Below are 23989 nucleotides of genomic sequence, written 5' to 3' on the forward strand. Positions count from 1 at the left end.
ACCAAACAGGCCCAGCCCACTGCCTGCTCCGGAGTCATCTGCAGAAGGAGGCTGGGGTGCACTTGGGCTGTTTCTGCTTTTTCACTCTTCTGAAAAGTGCTGCCATGAGCATTGCCTGGCTGTGTCCCACGGCTGCTTCCTGGCTGTCGAGGTGATTGAAGGACTCTTGCTGTAGGAACTTCACGCAGCTCAGACAGCCCATAGAGGCACAGGCTTGCCAGTGGGGAGAAGGCAGGCTCAAGCGGGAGGCGGAGCCTTCCCAGAACCCTTGCTGCAGCATGGTCCTTTTGTCATTAGAAAGTGCTGGTCGGGTGCAGTGACTCATGCCTGTAATCCTAGCACTTTGGGAGGCTGAGGTGGGAGGATCACTTGAGCCCAGGAGTTGGAGACCAGCCTGAGCAACATAGTTTTGTTGCTACATCCCTACAAAAAATAAAATGAACTAGCCAGGTGTGGTTGCCCATGCCTATAGTTCCAGTTACTTGAGATGAGGCGCCGTGAGCTATGATCGTGCCACTGCACTCCAGCCTGGGTGACAGAGTGAGAGGATGTCTTTAAAAAAAAAAAAAAAAGGGTGGGGCACGGTGGCTCATGCCTGTAATCCTAGCACTTTGGGAGGCTGAGGTGGGTGGATCACTTGAGGTCATCCTGGCCAACATGGCGAAACCCCATCTCTACTAAAAATACAAAAATTAGCCAGGTGTGGTGGCGCAAGCCTGTAATCCCAGCTTCTCAGGAGGCTCAGGCAAGAGCTGAGGCAAGAGAATGGCTTGAACCCAGGAGGTGGAGGTTGCAGTGAGCCAAGATCGTGCCACTGAACTCCAGCCTGGGTGACAGAGTGAGACTTTGACTCAGAAAAAAAAATAATAAGAAGAAAGCGTGGGTCATTTGTTTCTGTGCACTATGCTCCCAGCCACCGTTTCGCCAGCCTTGTCGTGCCCATTCTCTTGGTGTTACCACACCCCTGAAGTCAGAAGGTGACACCATCTGGTGGGCACCACAGCTCCCTGCTGGAACATGTGTGGGTGATGAGGACTGTCCCCAAGAGAGGTCCAGCCACCTCTTGCTGCACACCAGGGCTGTACGTGGCCTCTCAGGACTGTGCTGAGCTGGCTTCTGTCCGTGCTTTGACATCTGTGGTTAACATGTCCCTGGGATCCCTGGGGGACAGGCGAGGTGCCCCCATATCCCCTCCATGCTTCTCAGCGTGGTTGCCGCTTACCTCTTGGTCCATCTGAGCCACAGCACCAGGCCCTGCTGGGGGTGGAGCTCACTTTTACCAGTGCTCCCTATTTGATCCAGTTGGTGGGGTTTAATTTGCAGAGGAAATGTTTGAAAATCTTATCTTTATCTTTCAGAAAAGTCAAGTACTTTAACATCAAAGCCAGCTTTGTTGACGAGCACACGGTTTGCGGCGTTGCCAAAGGTGGGAAAGAGGTGAGCATCTGACTTACCCGTGTGGCTCCCTGTGGACCCTTCTGCAGACCTTGGGCACCAACTGCAGCTGTGTTTGGCCTGGGTGCTGTTCTCAGTAACATGTGCTGCTGGAATCGAAAAGGTGGCTTCTTTTGAGGCTGGGCACTTGTCTTTAACATGATCAAATAATTTGCTGCCCTGCTGCTCGGAGTGACATGGTAACAGGGTTGGTGACCACACCCTCTTTGCAGGATTTTTTTGGGATTTGAGAGTGCCTTGAAGTGCTTGGAGTTAGAACATCTCCCTGTCCTTTCTGCCTGTCCCTCTCCCTCCAGGCTGACGGGCGGTTGATGGGATTCCAGCTCCACAGGGCCTCTGAACTGCTGGCCAAGGGTGCACACTGCAGGGCAGGGGCTGTGGGAACTGCTGGCCAAGGTCTGTGGTGCTCAGGCCCTCTGGTGGGGTGATCACCATGCACCTATCTGACCCACGGCTTTCTCTTTTTCTTCTCAGATTCTGCTATCAGCTGACCACATCATCATTGCTACTGGAGGGCGGCCGAGATACCCCACGCACGTGAGTGTCCCCAGAACACAGCGTCCCTGCTGTGCTGGCCCATTCCCGGCCTCTTTGAGGGATATGCTTTTACACACGTGCTTCCCACAGCAGCAGCTTGCACACCCTTTCCCCCTATACTCACTGTCATCACTTTCTGCTTTCCAATTCTCTTGAATCCACAGTGCTGAAATGTGGGGTCCCCAGTGCCCTCCATGCTGCCAGATCCTCAGGACAGCTCTCATTCTGCTCTCTCCCTGCCCCGCTAGATCTGTCCCCTTCCACACCAGGATCCTGCTTCCTAAGTCTCCATTGCTGATTCCTTTTCCTTTCAGCCTCAGAATGTTGGAACATTCAGGATATAAGCCTCATTCTTCATCTTCCTCCTTCACGGCCCCAGTTTAAAAAAAGTTTGAAATAAAATTCACACGCTATAAAATTTTGCCTTTTATAGGGTACAATTCAGTGGTTTTTAGTACATTCACAGAGCTGTGCGGCCATCAATCACCACCATCCATTGCCAGAACTGCTTCCATCATCCCTGAACTGAAACTCTATTCCCATTAAACCCAACTCCCCAGCGCCTCCTCCCCCAGCCCCTAGCAACCACCACCTACTTTCTGTCTCTATTAACTTGACAACACTAGGTACCTCGTGTAAGTGGAATCGTACACGTAAGTCCTTCTCATGTAACTGGTACGTGTGTGTCCCTTAGTGACTCGTATGTGTGTGTCCCTTAGTGACTGGCTTACTTCACTGAGCATAACATCCTCCAGGTTCACCTACATTGTAGCATGTGTCAGTATCATTCCTTTTTATGGCTAGATACTATTCCATTGTATGGATAGACCACATTTTGTTTATCTACTTGCTTGGGTAAACACGTGTTATTTCCACTTTTTAGCTATTATGAATAGTGCCGCTGTGAACATCTGCAAAGAAGTTTTTTGGTGGATTTCAGTTTTCACTTCTCTTAGGTTACACTTAGGAGCAGAACTGCCAGGTCATGTGGTAACTTTATGTTGAATCTTTCAAGGAACCTTTCAAGGAGCCTCATACTGTTTTCCACAATGACTGCATTTTACATTCCTTCCAGCGGTGTGTAAGGGTCATGGTTTCTTGTTTCTTCACATATCTTGTAATTTTTTTATTGAAAGCTGAACATTTCAAATAATTTAATGCGGTAACTTTGGAAACCAGATTCTCCCTCTGCCCCAGGATTCTGTTGTTACAGCTGCTTATTTGGTGACTTTTCGGAACTGACTTTGTAGACTCTTATTCTTTGTTGTATGTGGCCACTGAAGTCTTTACTTGGTTAGCTTAGTGGTCAGCTAAGAACTGCATGGAGATTTCCCTAAACTAAGAACTCTCCCGGTCTTTGCTGAGGGCTCTGTGTGCGTTTGGAGGGGATGCCTTCCACACTCAGCAGGCAGCAGACAGCTCTGCCCTAGCCTTCACTTCCTGCCTCTGCAGAGATCAAGGTCAGCTGGAGGTGAGGGTTCAGGACCTCCTTGGTCCTTCCTGATGTGTGCACAGTGCCGTGTGTGTGCCTGGCCTAGGTTCCCAGGAATATGCTGGAACCGTTCAAAGCTCCAGCGGACATCTCATACTTGGGCTTTTCCTTTGAAGCTTTTTGGGCAGTCTGTTTTTGGTTCCAACTGTTACCTGTCCCCTCAGGCAGCTGTGAGAAGAAAACCTCAGACAAATGCCCCCAGAGTGAGGCTTTTAGCCCTGGCTGAGCTCCAGTGAAGTTGGATAAAGATGACCCTATAGATGCTGACTCTGACTTTTCTTTGCAGGGGGATTTGAAAGACCCCAGCTGAGTTCTGCTCTCTCTGACATGTCACTGTTCAGGGCTGCCGCTGAGGTGGGAGTGGGACCAGAGTGAGTTAAAACACCCTGGAGCTCCCATTCTCACTCAGCTTCAGCTGTTTTTCCTGACTTTAAATGTTCCCTGTGTTGCTGCAAGCCTGTGGTTAATTTCCATAATTCTGAATCTCACAGTTCTTGCCAGTTTTATCGCTGTTTTTAACAGAGAGGTGAATAACTCCTGGCCCAGTCTTGTGGGTTGTGGGGGCAGAGTTGAAGGGGCCCCGGGGTGAGGGGTTGGGGGGCAGCTGCGGCAGGGAAAGCAAATGGGCTGGGGGTGTGCAGAGAGGTTTGGCTGAGACCAGTCCTCACGGGTCTCCCAGGGAACCGTGTGCTGCCTGCTCCAAGCCTCTAAGTAGGCTGCAGCCAAGCTCTTGAAGACCACAGCTCTCTCGTCCTGGAGGCCACACCACCTCTGACTTAGACCCAGGGGCAGTCCGGTGGAGGCAGGGCAAGGGGAGGTTCTGCCGCTTCTTGGATGTGACCCCAGCGTCCACTTCGTCCTGTGCTTACTGTGGAAACAGGGAAAGGAGCAGCCCCGAGGAGCACAAGCACCCCCAGTCCTTACAGGCCATGGGACTTGTCTGGCCGCCAGGCAGCCACAGCAGCCTCTAGTGGGGGCAGGTTGCTTATGCACAGAGGTGGAGCTCAGGGCTACGTGGCTTTGAAGGATGACACTGTGCAGTTGTTCAAGGCAGCTGCTGCAGACAGGGTCCAAGTGATCCCATCTCCTGGCAGCTGGGCTCATGGGGGTTCTGCTTAAAAAGGCCACAGCCATTTTCCAGTAGCCCAGTGGTCATTGGTCTTCTCTGAGGCCCCAGGGAGAGCTGCACGTGCATCCGCACCAGGGAGCCCTGCACGGGGCCCTGGCCTGGCCCGGCCCTGCTCTGCACCTCACAGGCAGCCCTGCATGGGGGCCCTGGCCTGGCCCGGCCCTGCTCTGCACCTCACGGGCAGCTGCTGACGGCTCTTTGGGCCCACAGGGGATCCAGCAGGCACTCCTGGTCCTTAGGAGGCAGGCAGCTCAGGGCTGCTTCGCCCTCCCCGCCACGCCTTCCCAGGGTGTCTGCCAAGGCTTGCTTGCGTTTTAGTCCCTTTGATTGCCAGACCTTTCGGTTTTCCTTGAGCAAACCTGAGAAATTCTTGACTTTATTTTTTTTGCCAACTGGAAGCATAAACTGTTTGAGATCCGCTTCCTCCACCAGCACATCTTGTTCTCACAGCTGCTAAGGGGACGTTCACCCTGGGCCTCCCACCTGCTTGGCCGCCCCTCTTCAGGTGACCTGTATGATTTCTGGGCTCAGAGCCCGCCGGGGCCAACCCTTGAGAGTGTGAAGTCCGTCCTGGCTTCAGCCAGGTGCCCTCAGAGCTGCCCCTCAGTCCCTGCGCACCTCAGCCTGTGGCACTTACCCCCTGTGCCTCCTCTCCTCTGGCTGGCCCTGATTTGCTGACCTGTTCTCTCCCCACTTCCTCTCTCTGAGTTTGGACCTCCCAGAACCCAGGTGTTGCTCCCTGGGGCTGCATGCCCCTATCTGTTTGATGTGTCTGTCCAGAACCCAGGCAGACTTGAGGGGGCCCAGCTGTCTGCCTGTATGGCCCCTGCAGTTGCTGTACCCACCTCAGGCCCCGTATCCTGCTCTGAACCAGGGTCAAGGGGAGGGTCCTGGGGAACAGAGGGGAAAGGTACCCTGCGAGGGCACCGGGCCCTGGAGTGTAGCAGCTTAGATGCAGACAGGCCACCTGCAGCCCCAAAGAGGCCACAGCCTGCAGACAAGGACTGGCAGCAGGGAAGCCCTGTGCATGTGTGCCCTGAGACAGCTCTGGTTGATTCTGCAAAGCTGGCATCCTCTTTAAGGAAGCCCCAGGACAGGCCAAATGGAGCTCTTGTCCAAGGGGTCATTTCTGTCTTGACAGATCGAAGGTGCCTTGGAATATGGAATCACAAGTGATGACATCTTCTGGCTGAAGGAATCCCCTGGAAAAACGTAAGGCCTGCGTGTGCATCGTGGGGTCCTCTTTGTTCACCAGAGTGAGCACTGGGCCCTGAGAGCCTGTGCTGGTGCTTGGCTCCTGGGGCTTTCTTTCTGGTTTACCCAAAAGAAGGAAAAAAGGCCTGTTATTTGTGGCCAGGTACGGTGGCTCATGCTTGTTAGCCTAGCACTTTGGGAGACTGAGGCGGGAGGATTGCTTGAGGCCAAGAGTTCGAGATCAGCATCAGCCTGGGCAATATAGTGAGACCTCAACTCTACAAAAATCTGGTTTTTTTTTGTATGTGTGTTTTTTTTTTAGATGGAGTCTCACTCTGTTGCCCAGACTGGAGTGCAGTGGCACAATCTTGGCTCACTGCAATCCCTGCCTCCCGGGTTCAAGTGATTCTCCTGCCTCAGCCTCCAAAGTAGCTGAAATTACAGACGCCCACCACCACACCTGGCTAATTTTTGTATTTTTAGTAGAAATGGGGTTTCACCATCTTGGCCAGGCTGGTCTTAAACTCCTGACCTCAGGTGATCCGCCCACCTCGGCCTCCCAAAGTGCTGGGATTACAGGCGTGAGACACCACATCCAGCCTACAAAAATCTGAAAATGTTAACCGAGCATAGTACTGTGCACCTGTAGTCCCAGCTACTTGGGAGGCTTTAGGTGGGAGGATTGCTTGAGCCCGGGAGGTTGAGGCTGCAGTGAGCTGTGATTGCACCACCACGCTCAGTCTGGGAGAGCGAGACCTTGTCTCAAAACTAAACAATAAGCCTGTGACTTGTGCCCCTCTACAGGGCTGTTGATGTACTCTGTCCTGTGGCTGCCTCGGAGGTAATAACAGGAATGCCATATAAAGGGAGTCAGCTGTTTGTTATCTAGGTCAGTGGTTGTCAAATGGGGTTCCCAGGAGCCCTGGGGTTCCAGTGGGTCCCATCAAGGACATCAGGGAGAACATTAAGGAGAGGAGAGCCAGCAATCCCTATCCCAGCCCTCATCTAACACCCGCACTGTCTTCTGGTGTGTACATTGGGTTTCCCTGAAATCTAGCAAAGACTCCAAAGGCCTCAGAAACAACATCTTGATTGTGGAAGGGAGGCTAGCAGCGTACGAGTGGCTCTCACTCCCCATGGGAGCAGGTGCAGAGTCACTAAGTGCATTCCGATTCCCACAGGGGGCCATCCCGAGGTCCCAGGTCCAGGCAGCTCCTGCCTGTGGGGTGTGGAGACTTCATGCTGGCAGGGACCAGAGAGGCCACCAGAGGGCGACAGAGGCTTGGTCAATAGCAGTCTCAAGCCTTCCCCGGAGAAAATACCAGTGGAAAAGGGTCCTACCTCTGTGTGTGCCCGAATGTGCATGCAGATGTGTGTGGTGTGTGTGTGTGAATGGCATGTGTGTGTGTGAGTGGTGTGTGTGTGAGTGGTGTGTGTGTGAGTGGTGTGTGTGTGAGTGGTGTGTGTGAGTGGTGTGTGTGGTGTGTGTGTGTGTGGTGTGTATGTGTGGTGTGTGTGGTGTGTGTGAGTGGTGTGTGTGTGAGTGGTTGTGTGTGTGTGGTGTGTGTGGTGTGTGTGAGTGGTGTGCGTGGTGTGTGTGTGGTGTGTGTGAGTGGTGGGTGTGTGTGTGAGTGGTTGTGTGGTGTGTGTGGTGTGTGGTGTGTGTGTGAGTGGTGGGTGTGTGTGAGTGGTGTGTGTGTGAGTGGTGTGTATGGTGTGTGTGTGAGTGGTGTGTATGGTGTGTGTGTGAGTGGTGTGTATGGTGTGTGTGTGAGTGGTGTGTGTGTGAGTGGTGTGTGTGGAGTGGTGTGTATGGTGTGTGTGTGAGTGGTGTGTATGGTGTGTGTGTGAGTGGTGTGTGTGTGTGGTGTGTGTGGAGTGGTGTGTGTGTGGTGTGTGTGAGTGGTGTGTATGGTGTGTGTGTGTGAGTAGTGTGTGTGTGAGTGGTGTGTGTGTGGGGGGGTGTATGTGTGTGAGTGGTGTGTCATGTGCTCTGCTTGTCATTGTTTCACACCTCACGGGGCATCTTTGTGTGGGGTCAGGACTGTATTCCCTTGAATGGATGTGGTGTAGTTCTTTTGACCTTTCTCTTGTTAACGAGCATCTCAGTAGTTTCTCTTCATCATTATCAATGCTGCAGTGAAAACCTTCGAGGTGCATCTGTTTACCATCAGAAGTGCTTCTGACACATTTTCCCAATTATTCATTGTGATAAAACAGACGTAGTATAAAATTTACCACGTTAACCTTTTTTTTTTTTTTTTTTTTTTTGAAACAGAGTCTCACTCTGTTGCCCAGGCTGGAGTGCAGTGATGCGGTGCAATCTCGGCTCACTGCAACCTCCGCCTCCCGGGTTCAAGAGATTCTCCTGTCTCAGCCCTCTGAGTAGCCGGGACTACAGGTGTCTGCCACCACACCTGGCTAAATTTTTGTGTTTTTAGTGGAGACGGGGTTTCACCATGTTGGCCAGGCTGGTCTCAAACTCTTGACCTCAGGTGATCTACCTGCCTTGGCCTTTCAAAGTGCTGGGATTACAGGCGTGAGCCACCACGCCCGGCCCACTTTAACCATTTTTAAGTATACAGTTCAATAGTATTAAATATACTAATAATGTCATGAAACCATCACCACTATCCATGTCTGGAACTCTTTTCATCCATGTTGTATCTGCATTTCCTTCTTTTTAAGGCTGAGTAATATTCCATTGTACAGGCACACCACATTTTGTTTATCCATTCATCTGTCAGTGGACACCCAAGTTGCCTCTGCTTCTTGGCTGTTGTGAGTAGTGCTGCCATGAACATAGGTGTGCAAATACCTCTTGGAGACCTTTCAGTTCTTTTGAATGCAAACCCAGAAGTGGGATTGCTGGATCATATGGTCTTGAGGAACCTCCACCCTGTTTCCCACAGTGCCCACACCATCTTACATTCTCACCAGCAGTTCAGGAGGACTCCGGACTCCCCACATCCTCGCCAGTGCGTGTTGTTTTCTGTTTTTCTTTCTTTCTTTAATTTTTATTTTTTCCTTTAAACTCTGTTTTCTTGATGTTTTCTGTTTTTTTGACAGTGGCCATCCTAGTGGCTGTGAGGTGGCCTTATACACTTTACGAGGGGAGCTACCCTTCCATCTTAACACTTTGTGCTGACAGGCCGATTCCATACACATGGAATCTGCCTGCTTCCCCGTCCTTGATAACTCAGGCATCAGCTTTTTGATAAGACACAAAACAGAAAGGAGCCTCTCCTCCCATACCCCTGGCCTGGGCAGCGGTCACTGCTACCCATGGTGCCCACACTCTCCTGAGAGCAGTCACTGCTACCCACGGTGCCCACACTCTCCTGAGAGCTGTCACTGCTACCCACGGTGCCCACACTCTCCTGAGAGCTGTCACTGCTACCCACGGTGCCCACACTCTCCTGAGAGCGGTCACTGCTACCCACGGTGCGCCCACACTCTCCTGAGAGCGGTCACTGCTACCCACGGCGCCCACACTCTCCTGAGAGCGGTCACTGCTACCCACGGCGCCCACACTCTCCTGAGAGCGGTCACTGCTACCCATGGCGCCCACACTCTCCTGAGAGTGGTCACTGCTACCCACGGCGCCCACACTCTCCTGAGACTGTGCCGAGCTTGCACTGGTTTCCATTGCCTGCCTGCTGCCTTCCATTGGACCCCCTGATCGTGGTTTGTCTTTGGATTTGGTGATAGTATTTCTTGCAGAAATTTTAAGTTTTTCTGTTGTCACCCCAATCACTCTTTCCTGTTATGCCATAATTTCTGGGTTATCTGTTTTTTTATCTTTGAGACAGAGTCTTGCTCTGTCGCCCAGGCTGGAGTGCAGTGGTGCGATCGTGGCTTGCTGCAGCCTTGATCTCCTGGATTCAAGCAATTCTCCTGCCTCAGCCTCCTGAGTAGCTGGGATTACAGGCGCCTGCCACCATGCCCAGCTAATGATTATTTTTTTTAGAGCAAGGACTCGCTATGTGGCCCAGGCTAGTCTTGAACTCCTGGGCTCAAGTGATCACCCTGGCCCCTCAAAGTGCTGGGATTACAGGCGTGAGCTACCACACCCAGACTGTTTTTTTAATCTTTGACTATCTGCTGAGTTATACATGATCTGACTCTGTTTGCATTTGCTGTGATCAGTGGTCTTTTCACACATTTACGTGAAAAGCCTCGTGTCACAGCCTCGTTTGAGATGAGCGTGTCTGTGAGCGTGCCCGCGTGTGCTGCGCAAATCGCCAGCATGGTCCTTGCCCACTTTCACGTCTGGCTTTTCTCCTCTTATCTCTTCTTACCTCCAGCTGGTTTGTGTATTAGGGATGTGATCCTCTGTCGCTTGTGGTGCAGATTTTCTCAGCTTCTAGTGTCTTTTAACTTGTGTGATGTACAAATGGTTTAAGTTTTTTTTAATGTAACTTAAATCTTTTACACTTAGTGGCTTTTTGATTTATTGCATGTTCAGAAAGGCCTGCCCCACCCCCAAGTTTTTTTTTTTTTTTTTTTTTTAAGCCCTGTATTTTTCTCATGGGCGTCCACAAGTTGGATTTTCTTTTACTTCCTTGGGCTGGCTGCACTTCTTCTGCGGTGTGGTGGAGATGGGTTGCCTGGGCCCCAGTGCCCATCTCGAGCACTGTTCTCACTCGGCATCCTAAGTCCTGCCTGTGGCTCTGGTTGTCTTTCACGTAGGCTTCTCTGGGTGGAGTCTGGACGCCCCTCCAGCCCCTGCAGGATGCTTTGTCTGCTGGACCTGCAGGGACATGGCCTTGGACGTCCAGCAGCCCCAGGATGTCTGCCGGGCCCCTCGATGCACTGGGATCCTCGGTGACAGTCACTGCAGCCCAGCACTTTCCCTACCCTGGTCGCGCCTGTTCCCCTCAGAGGCTGCCCGCTTGGGCCCGGTGCTCTGGGTACCCTGGCCCTGCTGTCTCCCTAGCAGGGTGGCTGGGGCTTGGAGAGCGCTCCTCTGCAACCCTGTGCTTGGGGCAGCCGGCTCGGCTGGGAAGACACGGGTCCAGATATTTTGTTCGGGAAAGAAACTGCAGTGTTTATTTTCTTCAGAAAAAAAACATTTAGAAGATTTGTTTTAAAGCTCTTTCGTTTAGAAGGAATCTAGGTATGTTATTGTTTAAGAAAAAAAGTGTTTGCAATGTATCAGTCACCCGTTTCATTCTGAGCATGATTTATGTGAGGAAATGGTTTTTTTAAAAATTAAGCTGGAGATATATCCCTGTACGATGCTTCTGTGAAAATGCGGCTTTTGTCCGGCGCTGTTAATGCAAGTTGTAACAGTGTAATATGGGAGTCAGTGTTTACATGTTACATTCCTCTGCTGCAGTCAAAATAAGCCCGGAGGGTCTACAGTAGCATTTCTGTATTTTATCAGCTTGGGCTGGGGCTGAGGGGAGGCCTCCACTCACACTTGGAGGGGCTGTTTCTGCCAGATTTATTTGCCTTATAAATATTCCCCATGTTTATTTTAACTCGCCTTTAAAATGGAGCTGAAATTAATATGGACCCCAGGGCTGCTCCCCTGGCCCCTGAGTGCCTCCCATAGTCGGGTGGGACATTTCTACCTGGTCCCATCCAGGAGGCCAGGTGGGCAACTCAGGGTGCCTGGCATCACAGTTCCCCTCCTGCAGTGGGTACTGTGTCCCCTGGTTGGCGTCTCCACCAAGGAGACTCCCTGTCCCCCTGGCCCCAGGCCCTCGGTGGGCTCTGCAGCATGCACGAGGCCTCCCTCGTCCCTCTCTACTACAGGCACAGGCTGCCGCTAGGAACTCCTTTCAGCGCACGTCTGCGTGGGGCCCACTGCCGGGAGCTCCAGATCTGGCGAGTGGTGCCCACAGTGGGGTCTGGGACCCAGCCTGCAGGGTTGTACCATGCCACTTTTGCCCCAGAGAGGCCACTCAGTCATCACAGTGCACCTCGGGCCCCAAGTTGGGAGCCCCCTTCCTCCTTTGTTTGCATCCAGGTCTTAGGGAGCCCAGGGCTGGACAGATGGCAGAGGTAGGGGGATTGTGTCCAAGCTCAGTCAAGGGGGGACAGAATTAAACAGTGCCCTTCACTAAACAGCCATATGCTGGCAAAATTGGGCCATACCTGTTGGCCAGAGTGGGCTGAGCACCTGGTTTGTAACCTAGGAGGGTGAGGAAGACGTTCAGAAAACTCCTGAAAAAGCAGTGTGAGCTTGTGGGTGGGTGAGCAGGACCCTTGAGTGCGCTGGGGTGGGGTGGGGGACGTTCTGGCTGCCCCACTCCCATAGCCACGCCCCGGCGCGAGGGGCTGTCCTCTCAGTCTTGGTGGGGACCCTGGGAAGGACTCCAGGTCGGCTCCTGCTCCGCCTCTGCCATGCAGATGCCCGCCTTGTGCCAGCCCGTTTGCCTCTTCTGCTGGTCTTGTGTCTTTCCTTCTCTGGAACTGCAAGACAGGTTGAAGAGAGGAGGGTTCTGGGGAGGTACAGCGACCCTGGGCAGGCAGTGGAGCCCCTCTGGGAACAATGGCCACTGCAGGGAGGCAGGGATGCGGAGGGGCACAGGACCCCAAATGACTATGCTCAGAGGGGGTGTGCAGCCTTGCAAACCAAACCTTCCATTCCACAGAGCAAGCCCCTGGCAGGTGGAGGAACGTGGAAGGCGAGGACGGTGAGCCCACTCCGGAGAGCTCCTTTACAGAGGCTGGCACTGGGGGTCGGGATCCAAGTGCAGCCAAGAGGAGCCTGAGGCCCAGAGGGGCCTGGCAATCAAGGGGGGCCAAGGAGCTGAGCTCCAACTCCAGTCCCACAGCCGCACAATCTTCCTGCCACTCCCTGACCTGGAGGGCTGCCTCCACCGGGAAGCCTCTGCACCCGGCAGGGACTTGGGCCCTGCTGGTGTGCCTTGTCTCTGCCTCTTGCCCGCCCATGGCCGTGGGCTTCGTCTTCTCCCTCAGTGCCAGCTTTTGGAGCTCAGGTGCCCTAACCCCAATATAGGGAATTGTGGTCACTCTATTCTAGTCCTCCCTCTTGCTGGGTCTGTAGGTCCACTTTCTGCAAAGCAGTGCTCTGAGCTGGCAACACTGGGATGGGGCGGAGGGTGTGAATGAGACCGCAGCCTCCTCTCAGGTCCGATAACAGAGGTACTGCTTCCTGGAAACAACCAGGGCCTGCCTGGTCCTGCTGCCGGCTCTGTAGCCCCTGCCCAGGTCCCCGTGGGGGTTTACGGAGCATGGGGCCAGCCTCTCCCGCAGCTGCCAGGCTGGCTCAGGGGCTGACCAGCCCACACACTGGCCCCTGGGGGAGGGGCTGCAGCCAGCCAGGCCTGTCCACCCTCTGAGGCTGCTCCACCAGCCTGCTGCTGTCTGTCCTCGCACTCCTGGGGCTCCGAGAGGCAGAGTGTTTTTATAACTTGGGCTGGTTTAAGGCTGCCTGTCAGTGTGTCATGGAAAGAGCTTTCATTTGACCCTTAGGAAGTCCGGAAGCCAGCCAGGTAATGCGATCATTTTTCTCTCTTCCTAAGCGCAAGAGGGAAGAAGGCATTTTATCTTGGGAAGAACCACAGCCATTTGGGAGAAAATTTAATTTAAGTGGCACATTTTGCTGGTATGATGGGATGTCCTTGTGTTCAGCAATAGGGAGACCAGCTGTCCTCCTGGGGCTTGTTACCAGACTGCAAAGCCCCCGCCACCTCTCTGTGTGCGTCCCTGTGGCTAAGATATGACAAGGTAGGGCTTTCAGTGGCATTTGTTACAGGGCCAGCACACAGAGGCTCCGGCCCAGCATCTGCCCCTGAGGGTTTGGGTGGGGCTGGCGGGGTCCCAGCCAAGCCAGGGAAGGAGGCCTTCATAGCACCCCCAGCCCTGTGCTGCCTCCGTGGGGCGTCTGCAGCTTGGCGGCCCATCTGGTATTTCCTGGGCTGGCAGGACCTCCAAGGGGCCAGGTGCCTCCCATGAGACTCACTTTGTGTGAGTATTCCCTCTGGAGAGCAGGCCTTCAAGCTCAAGAGGCAGATGGATTGCTCTTTAAGCCTAGGCTTCGTGGGCCTGAATTAATGCTTTTGTTTCTGCTTCCTCCCCCCATTCCAACTTTGAACAAGAAAGCCTGCCCTGTGATTAGGCTAATCCTGCAGTAGTTATTATGCCTCTTTGGAAAATGTTTGCACACCAAAAAGCACAGAGAGCGGAGCTGCTGGGATCCCATGGAAAACTGATTTTTGTTTGTTTTGTTTTGTTTGTTTTAGAGACAGGGTCTCACTCTGTTTCCCTGGGCTGGAGTGCAGCTTACTGCAGCCTCAAACTCCTAGGCTCAAGCTATCCTCCTTCTCAGCCTCCCGAGTAGCCGGGACTACAGGTGCATACCACCATGCCCCAGTAATTTTTTTAGTTTGTAGAGATGGGGACAAGCTATATTGCACAGGCTCGTCTTGAACTCTTGGGCTCAAGCAGTCTGTCCACCTTGGCCTCCCAGAGTGCTGGGATTGCACACATGACCCACCACACCCAACCTCTGGGTCTTTTAATGTAGCGGTAAGTTGAGTGGTTCCAGCCCCCTACTGCCAGGTCCTGTGAGCTGGTCCCCTGACTTCTGTGGCCAGCACCTCTGACCTCCTGTGGCCAGCCATGGCTTTAGTTGGTTGCTGCACCATGTTCCTGTCTGTCCCCACCCCTGCTGGGCCGTGAGTGGCCTGAAGAAGGTATCTGCAGGTCCCTGTCTTTGGGTACTCTCTATCCCTGTGATCTGGAGGCTTTGGTGTCTGTCTCATTTTGCTCGGGCATTTTCTTTCTTTAGCTGGTCTGAACGGTGTTCTCTGTTTGAATTCCCATATCCTGCATTCTTCAAAGGGTAAACATTCACATAATTTGATCAGTGTTGGGAGGGGTACAGTGAAAACCAATGCTGTCAATAATCCTTGCTCATGACAACAAGAAGAGGCCCAAAATGACCATCCACACAAGCGAGACGTGAGCTTTTGTTGAGAGATTTCAGCCGAACACACAGGGTCAAGGATGCCCACTCGGGAATGTGCTCACTGCGCCCACCTCCTCCTAGCTGTGCCTTCAGTTGCTGATTCAGAGCTGGCAGCTGAGGGATGGGGGAACCTGTGACTTTGAAGGTGGCCCTTGAGACGGGAGCTTCTCCTGTGCCCTGTGGGTGCCAGGACAGGAGGCCCAGGCACTGGGGGGGCTCTGAGGGAGGGCCTGGAGAGTCACCTGCCCCCACCCCAATCCAGGCCTGGTGGGTCAGCATCGTGTAGGAGGTGGGGATGTACACGTCGGTGGCAAAGACAGCAAACATTTGTGGCGAAATCAGGAGGGTGTGTTGCTGTATCCCTAGCAATGAGGTAGGAGGCCCAGAGAGCAGCCTGGCCCCTGTCCTGTGGCTGCAGGGCCCATTCCTGGAGAACGGTTGGCCTTCAGGGCCAGGAAGGCCCTGATGCACAGGGGCCCAGCTGCCCACAGAGGGGATGCATTGGCCTCACTCCCCTAGTGCCTGCACAGCCCAACAGGAAGCATCTAGCCCATGCACAGCCACCTCTGGGAGCAGTGGGCAAGGGGCACCGCACAGTGGGCTCTCGCCCAGTTATACCCTTGCATTTAGGGCAGGATATGCAAAGTAGCAGAGTTCTGTTTATATTTGCAGTAACTCATAACTTCGTATCTTTTTTTTTTTTTTTTTTTTTTTTTTTGAGGCTGATTCTCGCTCTGTTGCCCAGGCCGGAGTGCAGTGACACGATCTTGGCTCACTGCAAGCTCCACCTCCTGGGTTTACACCATTCTCCTGTCTCAGCCTCCCCAGCAGCTGGGACTACAGGCGCACACCGCCATGCCTGGCTAATTTTTTGTATTTTTAGTAGAGACGGGGTTTCACCGTGTTAGCCAGGATGGTCTCGATCTCCTGACCTCGTGATCTGCCTGCCTCAGCCTCCCAAAGTGCTGGGATTACAGGCGTGAGCCACCGCACCCGGCCATAACTTCATATCTTAAACAAAAGCTTGTACCTTTCACTGCATATAGCAAGTCCAAAAAGAGTTTGGTTTTGTCATTTTGGAAGCGCACCTCCGTGTAGAGATGTGTATGTGGTGCCTACGTGTGTGTGCACGTGTGGAAGTGCATGCATACCATGGTGCCTGTTTCCCAAGTGTCGCCGGCTCTGAGCGGGGCCGGGAATGCATCTCTGCAGTCCTGCTTGGCTGGGGGTCCCAGGGTCCCCCTTCACTGTCCTCACATGCTGAGTGAGGCATGTGACCACTTTGTGCTCAGCTGGCCAACAGAGCTCTGTCTGCTCACCCTAATCCTGACAGTGGCGCGGTTCTGTCCCCAGCCACTGTGAGGAAGCTGCATGCCAGATTCTTCCCGCAGGGCACCTGCAGAATGATTCCAAGGGATGCACCGTGTTTTGAAATGGAATTATATCATTAGTACCTGCTGGGATTAGCACTGACATTGGGCTTATCCGTCCTTACATCACCTCCTCTTGTTCAAAGACTGAAGGGTAATGTGGGGGCCCACCCACGTGCAGCTGCCCTGCTGGGAGTTCTTGTTCGTGTTAGGTTCTGTGCCCATTTGCATGTGTGTACATGCATGTGTCTACATGAGTGTGTGCATATGTGTATATGAATGAATGTGTGTACCCTTGTGAGTGTGTGCGTGCGTGTGTACATTTGTGTATGCCCGTGTAAGAGTATGTGCATGCACATGTGTGCATGCAGGTGTGTGGCATGTGTGCACGTACAAGTGTGCATGAGTACATGTGTGTGCAAAACACACGTGGAGTGTGGGGTTGAAAAATAGAGGGTTTTCACTACAAGAGCAAATATTTCCAATGACTGCTGGTCGCAGCATCCTGTGCTGCCTCCCCTGTCCCTGGGGTCCTTCAGTCCCCTCTCTGGGGAGCTGGCCCTCCTGGCCCTGCGCCTAGCTGTGATAGGGCTGGATGTGCCTCTGGCACATGGAAGGGCCTGGCCTTCCGTGGTCTCTTGAGAGTGTTTTACTCAGATGACGTCTTTTCTTGCGGTCTGGTGGCCTCCCCATCCTGCCAAGCATCAGGAGGCCCCAGGGGAAAGAAGGAAAGCCGTGCCATGCGCTGCTCTGGTGGATGTTTCTCCATGCCTCCGGGTGCCTTCCAGGGGACAAGTACCACTTGTCACTGACACACATGCCCTTCACCACCAGGCGATTTGCTGATTCACAACATGCTTGACAGTGTAGCCTTGGAAAGTGGGCTTTGCACCCTGGGGCAAGCTGTTTGAACAGTAGCCTTGGAGCTCACAAGCTGACCAAGGGCCTGGACGAAGGCTGCAGGGTTCTTCTCTGACTGCAGGGTTCTTCTCTGACTGCACTTGGTCAGTAAGGGCCTCAGCTTTACACGTGCTCTCTCTCTCTGTTTCTCTAACAGGTTGGTGGTCGGGGCCAGCTGTATCCTTTGCAAGCGTGCAGGTGGCTGTCCTGGGAACTGGACACTCCTTCCCTTGAGTCCCTCCCTGCCGCCCGCCCTTCCGGCAGGCTCTTTGCCACCACAGATCAGGCACTTACTGAGCCTCTCGGTGTGGAGGATCTACTGTGCCTGGGGACAGTTTGAGGCTGACCTCTGGCTAGGGATTCCTGGAGGCTCTTCCTGAGCTGGGCACTGAGACAGCTGGGACAGCTGGACATGGCCATGAGGCAGCTGGGCTGTCCTCCGTGGAGAGCAGCCCCAGCCTGGACCCATTCCTTCAGAAGGGACAGTTAGACAGGGAGGGTCAGGAGAGGAGCTGCAGGAGGGCCTGGGGTCAAGGGGACATCTGAGGGAGATGAAAGCTCCTGGCCAGGCACGGTAGCTCACGCCTGTAGTCCCAGCTACTTGGGAGGCTGAGGCAGGGGAACCGCTTGAACCTGGGAGGCGGAGGTTGCTGTGAGCTGAGATCATGCCACTGCACTCCAACCTAGGCAACAGAGTGAGACTCCATCTAAAAAAAAAAGCCCTGAGCTGCTGGCTGAGAGCACAGGTGGAAGAAAGCAGCTACCTGGCATCTCCCATGGCCGAGGTCCTCCCTGAACCAGCCACTCCTCTCCATCCTAACTAGAATCCACCAGGATGCAGGCCTCGCCCTGGAGCCGGGATGGACAGCCCACGAGAGCAGAGGCCAGAGGCCAGCCTAGTCCGTGGGTGCTGCTTGGCGGCTCCTTGCTAACCCCAGCCTGTGCACTTGAGATGTGGAGGTGGGGGTCTTGAGTTGGGAGCCTCCTCCGGGGCCAGCCATGGATGGGTGGGGTGTGGGCTGTGGCACAGGGCCCTGGGGTGTTGTCCCATCGCTTCCAAAATTGGGATCTACAGTTCTCCTTAGCTGGCACCCCACAGATGTGGCCCTGGAGTGTGCTGGCTTCCTCACTGGGATTGGGCTGGACACCACCATCATGATGCGCAGCATCCCCCTCCGCGGCTTCGACCAGGTAGCGCTGGAGGCCCCAGCTCCTGCCCCTGTGGCTCTGCGGCCTTCCTCCCACAGCCCCCTCCCAGGCAGGTGCAGTGCAGTCATGGGCCATGAGTGATGCCTGAATCTTTAGAGATAAAGATTCATCCCTTGAATTGGATGAGGAGGTTGTCCAGGAAATATGCAAACATGTGGCCGGAGCGAGGGAGGAGGGTGGCAGTGGGGCATACAGCTGCACAGAGGCCTCCAGCCGACCGCAGGCACAGTGAAGGGAGGCTCAGCCCAGCCTTGTGCTGGCAGAGCGGGTCACCCTCTGGGTCGTCTCATTAGTAGGAGGCTGGTGTGTGCTGCAGAAGTGTTAGCCCCACCTCAGAGACCCCCGACTCCCTGCTCTCCCCTTGCCTGTCCCCTCTGAGGGAGTGGGGGTGAAATAAGCTGTAATGTGTGAGCTGGGGTGAGGGACACAGGGCAGCGCTGGCTCCGAGACAGCCCATGGGGTCTTGGCTTCTGGACAGGTGCGCTGTGTACAGTGGCCTTCATCTGTGTCTGGGATGCACACACTCATGTGGCCAGCAGGACGAGCTCCTAGAGTGGAGCAATAGAGATTTTCTTTTTTTAGCTAAAAACTCTTCAAGGGAAAGTCTGTTAAAATAGAAGTCTGGAGTTGTCATTGTGGAGATGTCAAACACTCCATGACTGCCACGAAGGAGGCCCCTTGCAGGGTGAGCTGTGCAGATCTGCAGGCCCTCCGCGGACCCTCAGCTCACAGAGCCTGAGGAGGTCACCTGAGGTGGGAGGAGCCAGGCCTGTCATCTTCAGACTCCCAGTGCCACCCTCAGGCTGACTCAGAGACATGTCCCTCTACCTGTGTGGCCATGTGTTGCTCCATCCTAAAGCTATGGCACACTCCCATCATGTCCCTCAGTGCAAACCCACTGAGCCCTGTGGTAGGGACCCAGTGTCTAGGAAGGCCTCAGAGCCTTGAGATGCAGGGAGGGTGAGCTGGCAGTGGACAGAGGAGGAAAGGGGCCTGCAGAATGGGGGCCGTGCCCAGGCAAGGAGGATGCACTGTCTAGGCAGCCAGGCTGCGGGGCGATGGACCCTGTGTCCTAGACAGGCCCCATGGTTCTCCCTCAGAGCCTGGGATGGCCATGCCCGCCAGGCCTCTGGAGGGGTGCAGGAGTGATGAACAGCCTGTGCAGCAGCCCCTCTGCAGCACAGCCAGCCCTGCCCGGCAGGTTGGACTCCCACACACGCCATCTGGAGCCAGCTGGCACACCCACACAGGTGTCAGAGGATGTTAGCAGTGACTGTTTATCTCCTCTTGAAACCAGAAGCCGTGGCCGACTTCACTGCTGGTCCGTGCAAGGCCCCATTGTCCTGGGAACAGGGCCCCCATCTGTAGCTGGACTTGGGGCGCACAGGCCTCCTGGGCCGGGAGGGAGAAGCAGGACTCTCTCTGTCCCCGATCTGGACCTGAGCCTGCTGTGCCTACATTTCTAGGTGGGAGCAGAGTCTCCTACCTGCCCTCCTGGCTCCTGGATGGCAGAGGGGCAGGTTGGCCACATGTGGAGGGGTGGACCGGGAGCAGGGGCCATCTTGTTGGACCAGGGCACAGCTCCTGGGAGAAGGCACGCTTCTCTGTCATTGGTTTTAGTGAAGACTAAGTTTTTTGTTTTAGTTTTTTAAAGAAATGTGTAGATGTATCGGGATTTGTTTGTTTATTTTTTCTTTTTTTCTTTCTTTTTTTTTTTTTTTTTTTTGAGACAGAGTCTCACTCTGTCGCCCAGGCTGGAGTGCAGTGATGCAATCTTGGTCCACTGCAAGTTCCACCTCCCGGGTTCACGCCATTCTCCTGCCTCAGCCTCCTAGTTAGCTGGAACTACAGGTGCCTGCCACCACGCCTGGCTAATTTTTTGTGTTTTTTAGTAGAGACAGGGTTTCACCATGTTAGCCAGGATGGTCTCTATCTCCTGACCTCGTGATCCGCCCACCTCAGCCTCTCAAAGTGCTGGGACTACAGGTGTGAGCCATCACACCCGGCCTTGTTTATTTTTTGTTTCAGAGATAGGGTCTCACTCTGTCGCCCAGGCTGGGGTGCAGTGGCGTGATCACAGTTCATTGCAGCCTCAAACTCCTGGGCTTGAGGGATTCTCCCACCTCAGCCTCCCAAAAGGTTGGGATTACAGGTGTGGCTGTATCTGGCTGATGAAGACTTAGTTAATTAGCATCTAGAGAGGAGCCCACAGGCTGAGTGAATCCTGACCGTAGGGCCCAGGGTTGAGGACTTGGAGCCAGGACAGGGGCTAGACACTCCACAGAGAGCAAGAGGATGTAGAGCAGGGGGTGGGGTGTCCCACCCCGTCTTCCGCACAGACCCCTCTCAGCCCCTCACTGAGGCCTTCGAGAGCAGGGCAGGGCCAGAGCCTCTCTCCCACGCCTTCATGGCCTGTCTTCTTGTGCTTTGCAGCAAATGTCCTCCATGGTCATAGAGCACATGGCATCTCATGGCACCCGGTTCCTGAGGGGCTGTGCCCCCTCCCGGGTCAGGAGGCTCCCTGATGGCCAGCTGCAGGTCACCTGGGAGGACCGCACCACCGGCAAGGAGGACACGGGCACCTTCGACACCGTGCTGTGGGCCATAGGTAAGGGCACGTCGAGCCACACACTCTGTCTCTGGTCTCCGCGAGGTGCATGAAGAATCTTTGCCCCACTTCCTGTCACCTCCCAGGGCTCCCCCATCCTGCTGGCTGCCAGGCGGGTTGGCCGCTCCCCAGTGCACCTCGAGAGCAACCATGAAGGCCTGTGGGGCGGCACTCACACTAGGCTGTGCCCATCTTGCCATCCCCAGCACCTCGCATCTCTGCGTGTCTCCCCACCACCGTGGGACATGCTGGAAAAACCAGAGAAGAGACTGAGATGGCATCAGCCAGGTGTCCTTATCGAGGAGCAACTAGGCAATCGTCCTCGCCTTCCCTGGCCCTTGAGCGATTGCTTATTAAGGTTTCAGCACATAAATCCTACTTGTCACCTTCCAGGTTTAAGTCTTGGTATGTTTTTTTTTTTTTTTTGAGATGGAGTCTCGCTCCGTCGCCGAGGCTGGAGTGCAGTGGCAACCTCCGCCTCCCGGGTTCAAGCGATTCTCCTGCCTCAGCCTCCTGGGCAGCTGGGGCTACAGGCGCCCACCACTACACCCGACAAATTTTTGTATTTTTAGTAGAGACGGGGTTTCACCATGTAGGCCAGGATGGTCTTAATCTCCTGACCTCGTGATCCACCTGCCTTGGCCTCCCAAAGTACTGAGATTACAGGTGTGAGCCACTGCACCTGACCAGTATGTATTTTTTCTTTAGCATATTAAATGTTTTGCTGCTTCAGGCTTTCCAGCTAGGTTTTTTTCTTTTTTTGCGTGTGAAACAGGGTCTCTCTCTGTTGCCTAGGAGGAGTGTGGTGGTGTGATCATAGCTCACTGCAGCCTCCACCTCCCAGGCTCAATCAGTCTTCCCATCTCAGCCTTCTAAGTGCTGGGATTACAGGTTTGAGCTACTGTGCCCAGCCAAACTAGTTTGTTGTTTTTAACATAAAAATGATATGGATTTGAAAGTTTTAAAAATTGTGGTGACATACACATAACATCAAATTCATCATCTTAAGCATTTTAAAGTATATAGTTCAGTGGTGTTAAGTACGTTCATATTGTACAAGCAGCATGACCATCCATCTCTAGAACTTTTCCATTATCTCCAAACTGAGCTCTGTCCCCATTAAACACTCACTCCCTGCTGCCCCAGGCACTCACCCTTCACTGTCTGTCTCTATGGATCTGACTCCTCGAGGGACTTCACGTAAGCAGAGTCATGCAGTGTTTGTCCTTTTGCGACTGGCTCATTTCTCTTAGCACAATGTTTTCAGGGCGCATCCATGTTGCAGCATCTGTTAGAGTTAACATCTGTGTAGCACGTGCCAGCATTTCCTTCCTGTTGAAGGCTGAGTTGTATGTGTGTCCATCATCTGTCAGTGGACACTCAGGTGGCTTCTGTCTTTTGGCTGTTGTGGATCATGCTGCTGTGAACATGGGTGTGCACAAGCCACCTGTTTTCAGCACATAAAAATGACGCAGACTTTTTAAAGTTCTGGCCAGCCTTCTCGTGGCTTTCAGTATTTCCCAGTGGGTCCCTTTGGGCCTGGCAGGTCATCACATGCCAGGAGTGGCATCTTGCAGGCCTTTCCAGAAGTCACATTTCAAAGGCTTCCAAAGACATCACCCTTCCAGTGCTGGGCAGAGGCCTGGGTATTTCCTGGCCAGGTGTGGGCTGGCTACAACTTGCTGGGCACAGTCTGGTCTCACCTTCTTGCTCTCTGTCAGGTGTAGGTCTGGTTTTGCATGGGGCAGAGGCCGAGCAGGTGTGGGGAGTGTGGACGCAGCCAGGGGATACCTGTGCCCAGGCCTGGGCCGGAGCTGTCTGAGGGGACTGGTGAGGGGCAGCTGGAGCCAACAGGGATCGCCCAGACACTGCCCTGTCCCAGGCCTGCTGCAAAGCTGGGCGCGGAGGCCATTGCAGATGGGCCACCACAAGGAGGGCTGCAGGTCCTCATCAGGGTGGGTGGCAGCACACACAGCATGCCTGCTCAGATGTCCTACCCACCTCGGTGCCTGGCCATCTGGTTTAGGCTCCTAGTTTTCCCAATCGCCCTGTCAACTTGCATGTTGAAGGCGGGAGCAACCTAGTCAGTGTTGTTAGTTCTCCGAGGCCTTTCCATGCTGAGCCTGGTCTGTTGTCCCCTGCGAGAGCCCGAGATCAGAGCCAGCGTCCCTCTCAGATCACCTGGCTCCACCTCCATCAGCTAACCGGGCTTACGTTGGGCTGGCCAGGTGTCAGTGTTCCCTGGGGGAGGGCTCCCGGAGGCACAAGCTGTGTCATAGGGTGATGCACTTCTGAAGCAGTCACTCGGAATGGGAAATCAGAACGGAAACCAGCCTGGAGCGGCTGAGGCTTCACTTTTGTGCAGTGGACACAAGCACAGAGGTGATGACCGGGGCGGACCTGAGACGCCCGAGCGTACGCAGGGCTCTTGGCCCGGAGGTGATCAGTCAGCAAGAGCAATGTTCTCAGTCACATTGTAAAAGTAGATTTTAAGTAAGTTTATTATGATAAACACTATGAAGGATTAGGTAACGTTTTGGACTTTGAAGTGTACTGATGGTTCTCATCCTAAACTCTATTTTTCTTTCAAAATTTATCCTCCTACTATCATTCCCAAATAAACTCCACTTTAAAGGGGAGGTGGTGAGTTTCTCCCTCCCGCCGCGCCCTAGCCCTCCTCCTCCGTCTGCTGACATCTCCGTTCACCCACGGCATAAGGGAGCTCTTGCCATTGAACCGAGGGGCAGCCCTCGACTGAGCCTATAGGGATGTAGCAGACCAATGGGCCTCGGGCTGTGTCCCTGGAAAGCCCAGGCATCAGCCTGGCAGGCAACAAGCAAGGCCCCTCCCTACTCAGCAGAGCTGCTGTGGCCTGCATGCCCATCCTCCCTTGCTAGGAGTCTGTTTTATTTTTTTGTATTTTCAAAATGAGCATCCCCCAGACAGTCTGCCTGGCGTGATTGATGCTGGGGGTGGAAGCTTTTCGCAGTCCTTGGCCTCTGACCCTGCTTCCCGAGGGCGGCGCGGCTTCTGCGCGCCTGCTGGGGGCCGCTCGGGCATGTGCTGACTTCGCTGCTGCTCAGAGCCAGGTTTTGTAAACATTCAGGAGCCACTTCCCAGGTCAGCAACTGTGAGCGTTTTCTGCTGG

The 23989-nt window shown here is 54.1% G+C and overlaps 1 protein-coding gene across 6 annotated transcripts in view; it reads left to right on the forward strand.

The window, feature by feature from the left end:
- TXNRD2 (thioredoxin reductase 2) overlaps positions 1–23989 on the forward strand; it is a 66638-nt gene that overhangs the window by 25754 nt on the left and 16895 nt on the right. For 4 of the 6 annotated variants that reach the window (XM_055253624.2, XM_063623356.1, XM_063623357.1 and 1 more), the window contains 6 exons: positions 1359–1437; positions 1930–1992; positions 5755–5825; positions 17182–17201; positions 18124–18215; positions 20667–20841. In XM_055253624.2, the coding sequence (XP_055109599.1) occupies positions 1359–1437; positions 1930–1992; positions 5755–5825; positions 17182–17201; positions 18124–18215; positions 20667–20841 (500 nt within the window). Of the gene's footprint in view, positions 1–1358; positions 1438–1929; positions 1993–5754; positions 5826–17181; positions 17202–18123; positions 18216–20666; positions 20842–21047; positions 23481–23989 lie in introns of those variants that run through there. The other 2 variants (XM_055253626.2, XM_063623358.1) reach the window with 1 other exon arrangement.

This window comes from Symphalangus syndactylus, chromosome 18, assembly GCF_028878055.3.
Source record: "Symphalangus syndactylus isolate Jambi chromosome 18, NHGRI_mSymSyn1-v2.1_pri, whole genome shotgun sequence".
Classification (NCBI taxonomy): Eukaryota; Metazoa; Chordata; class Mammalia; order Primates; family Hylobatidae; genus Symphalangus; species Symphalangus syndactylus.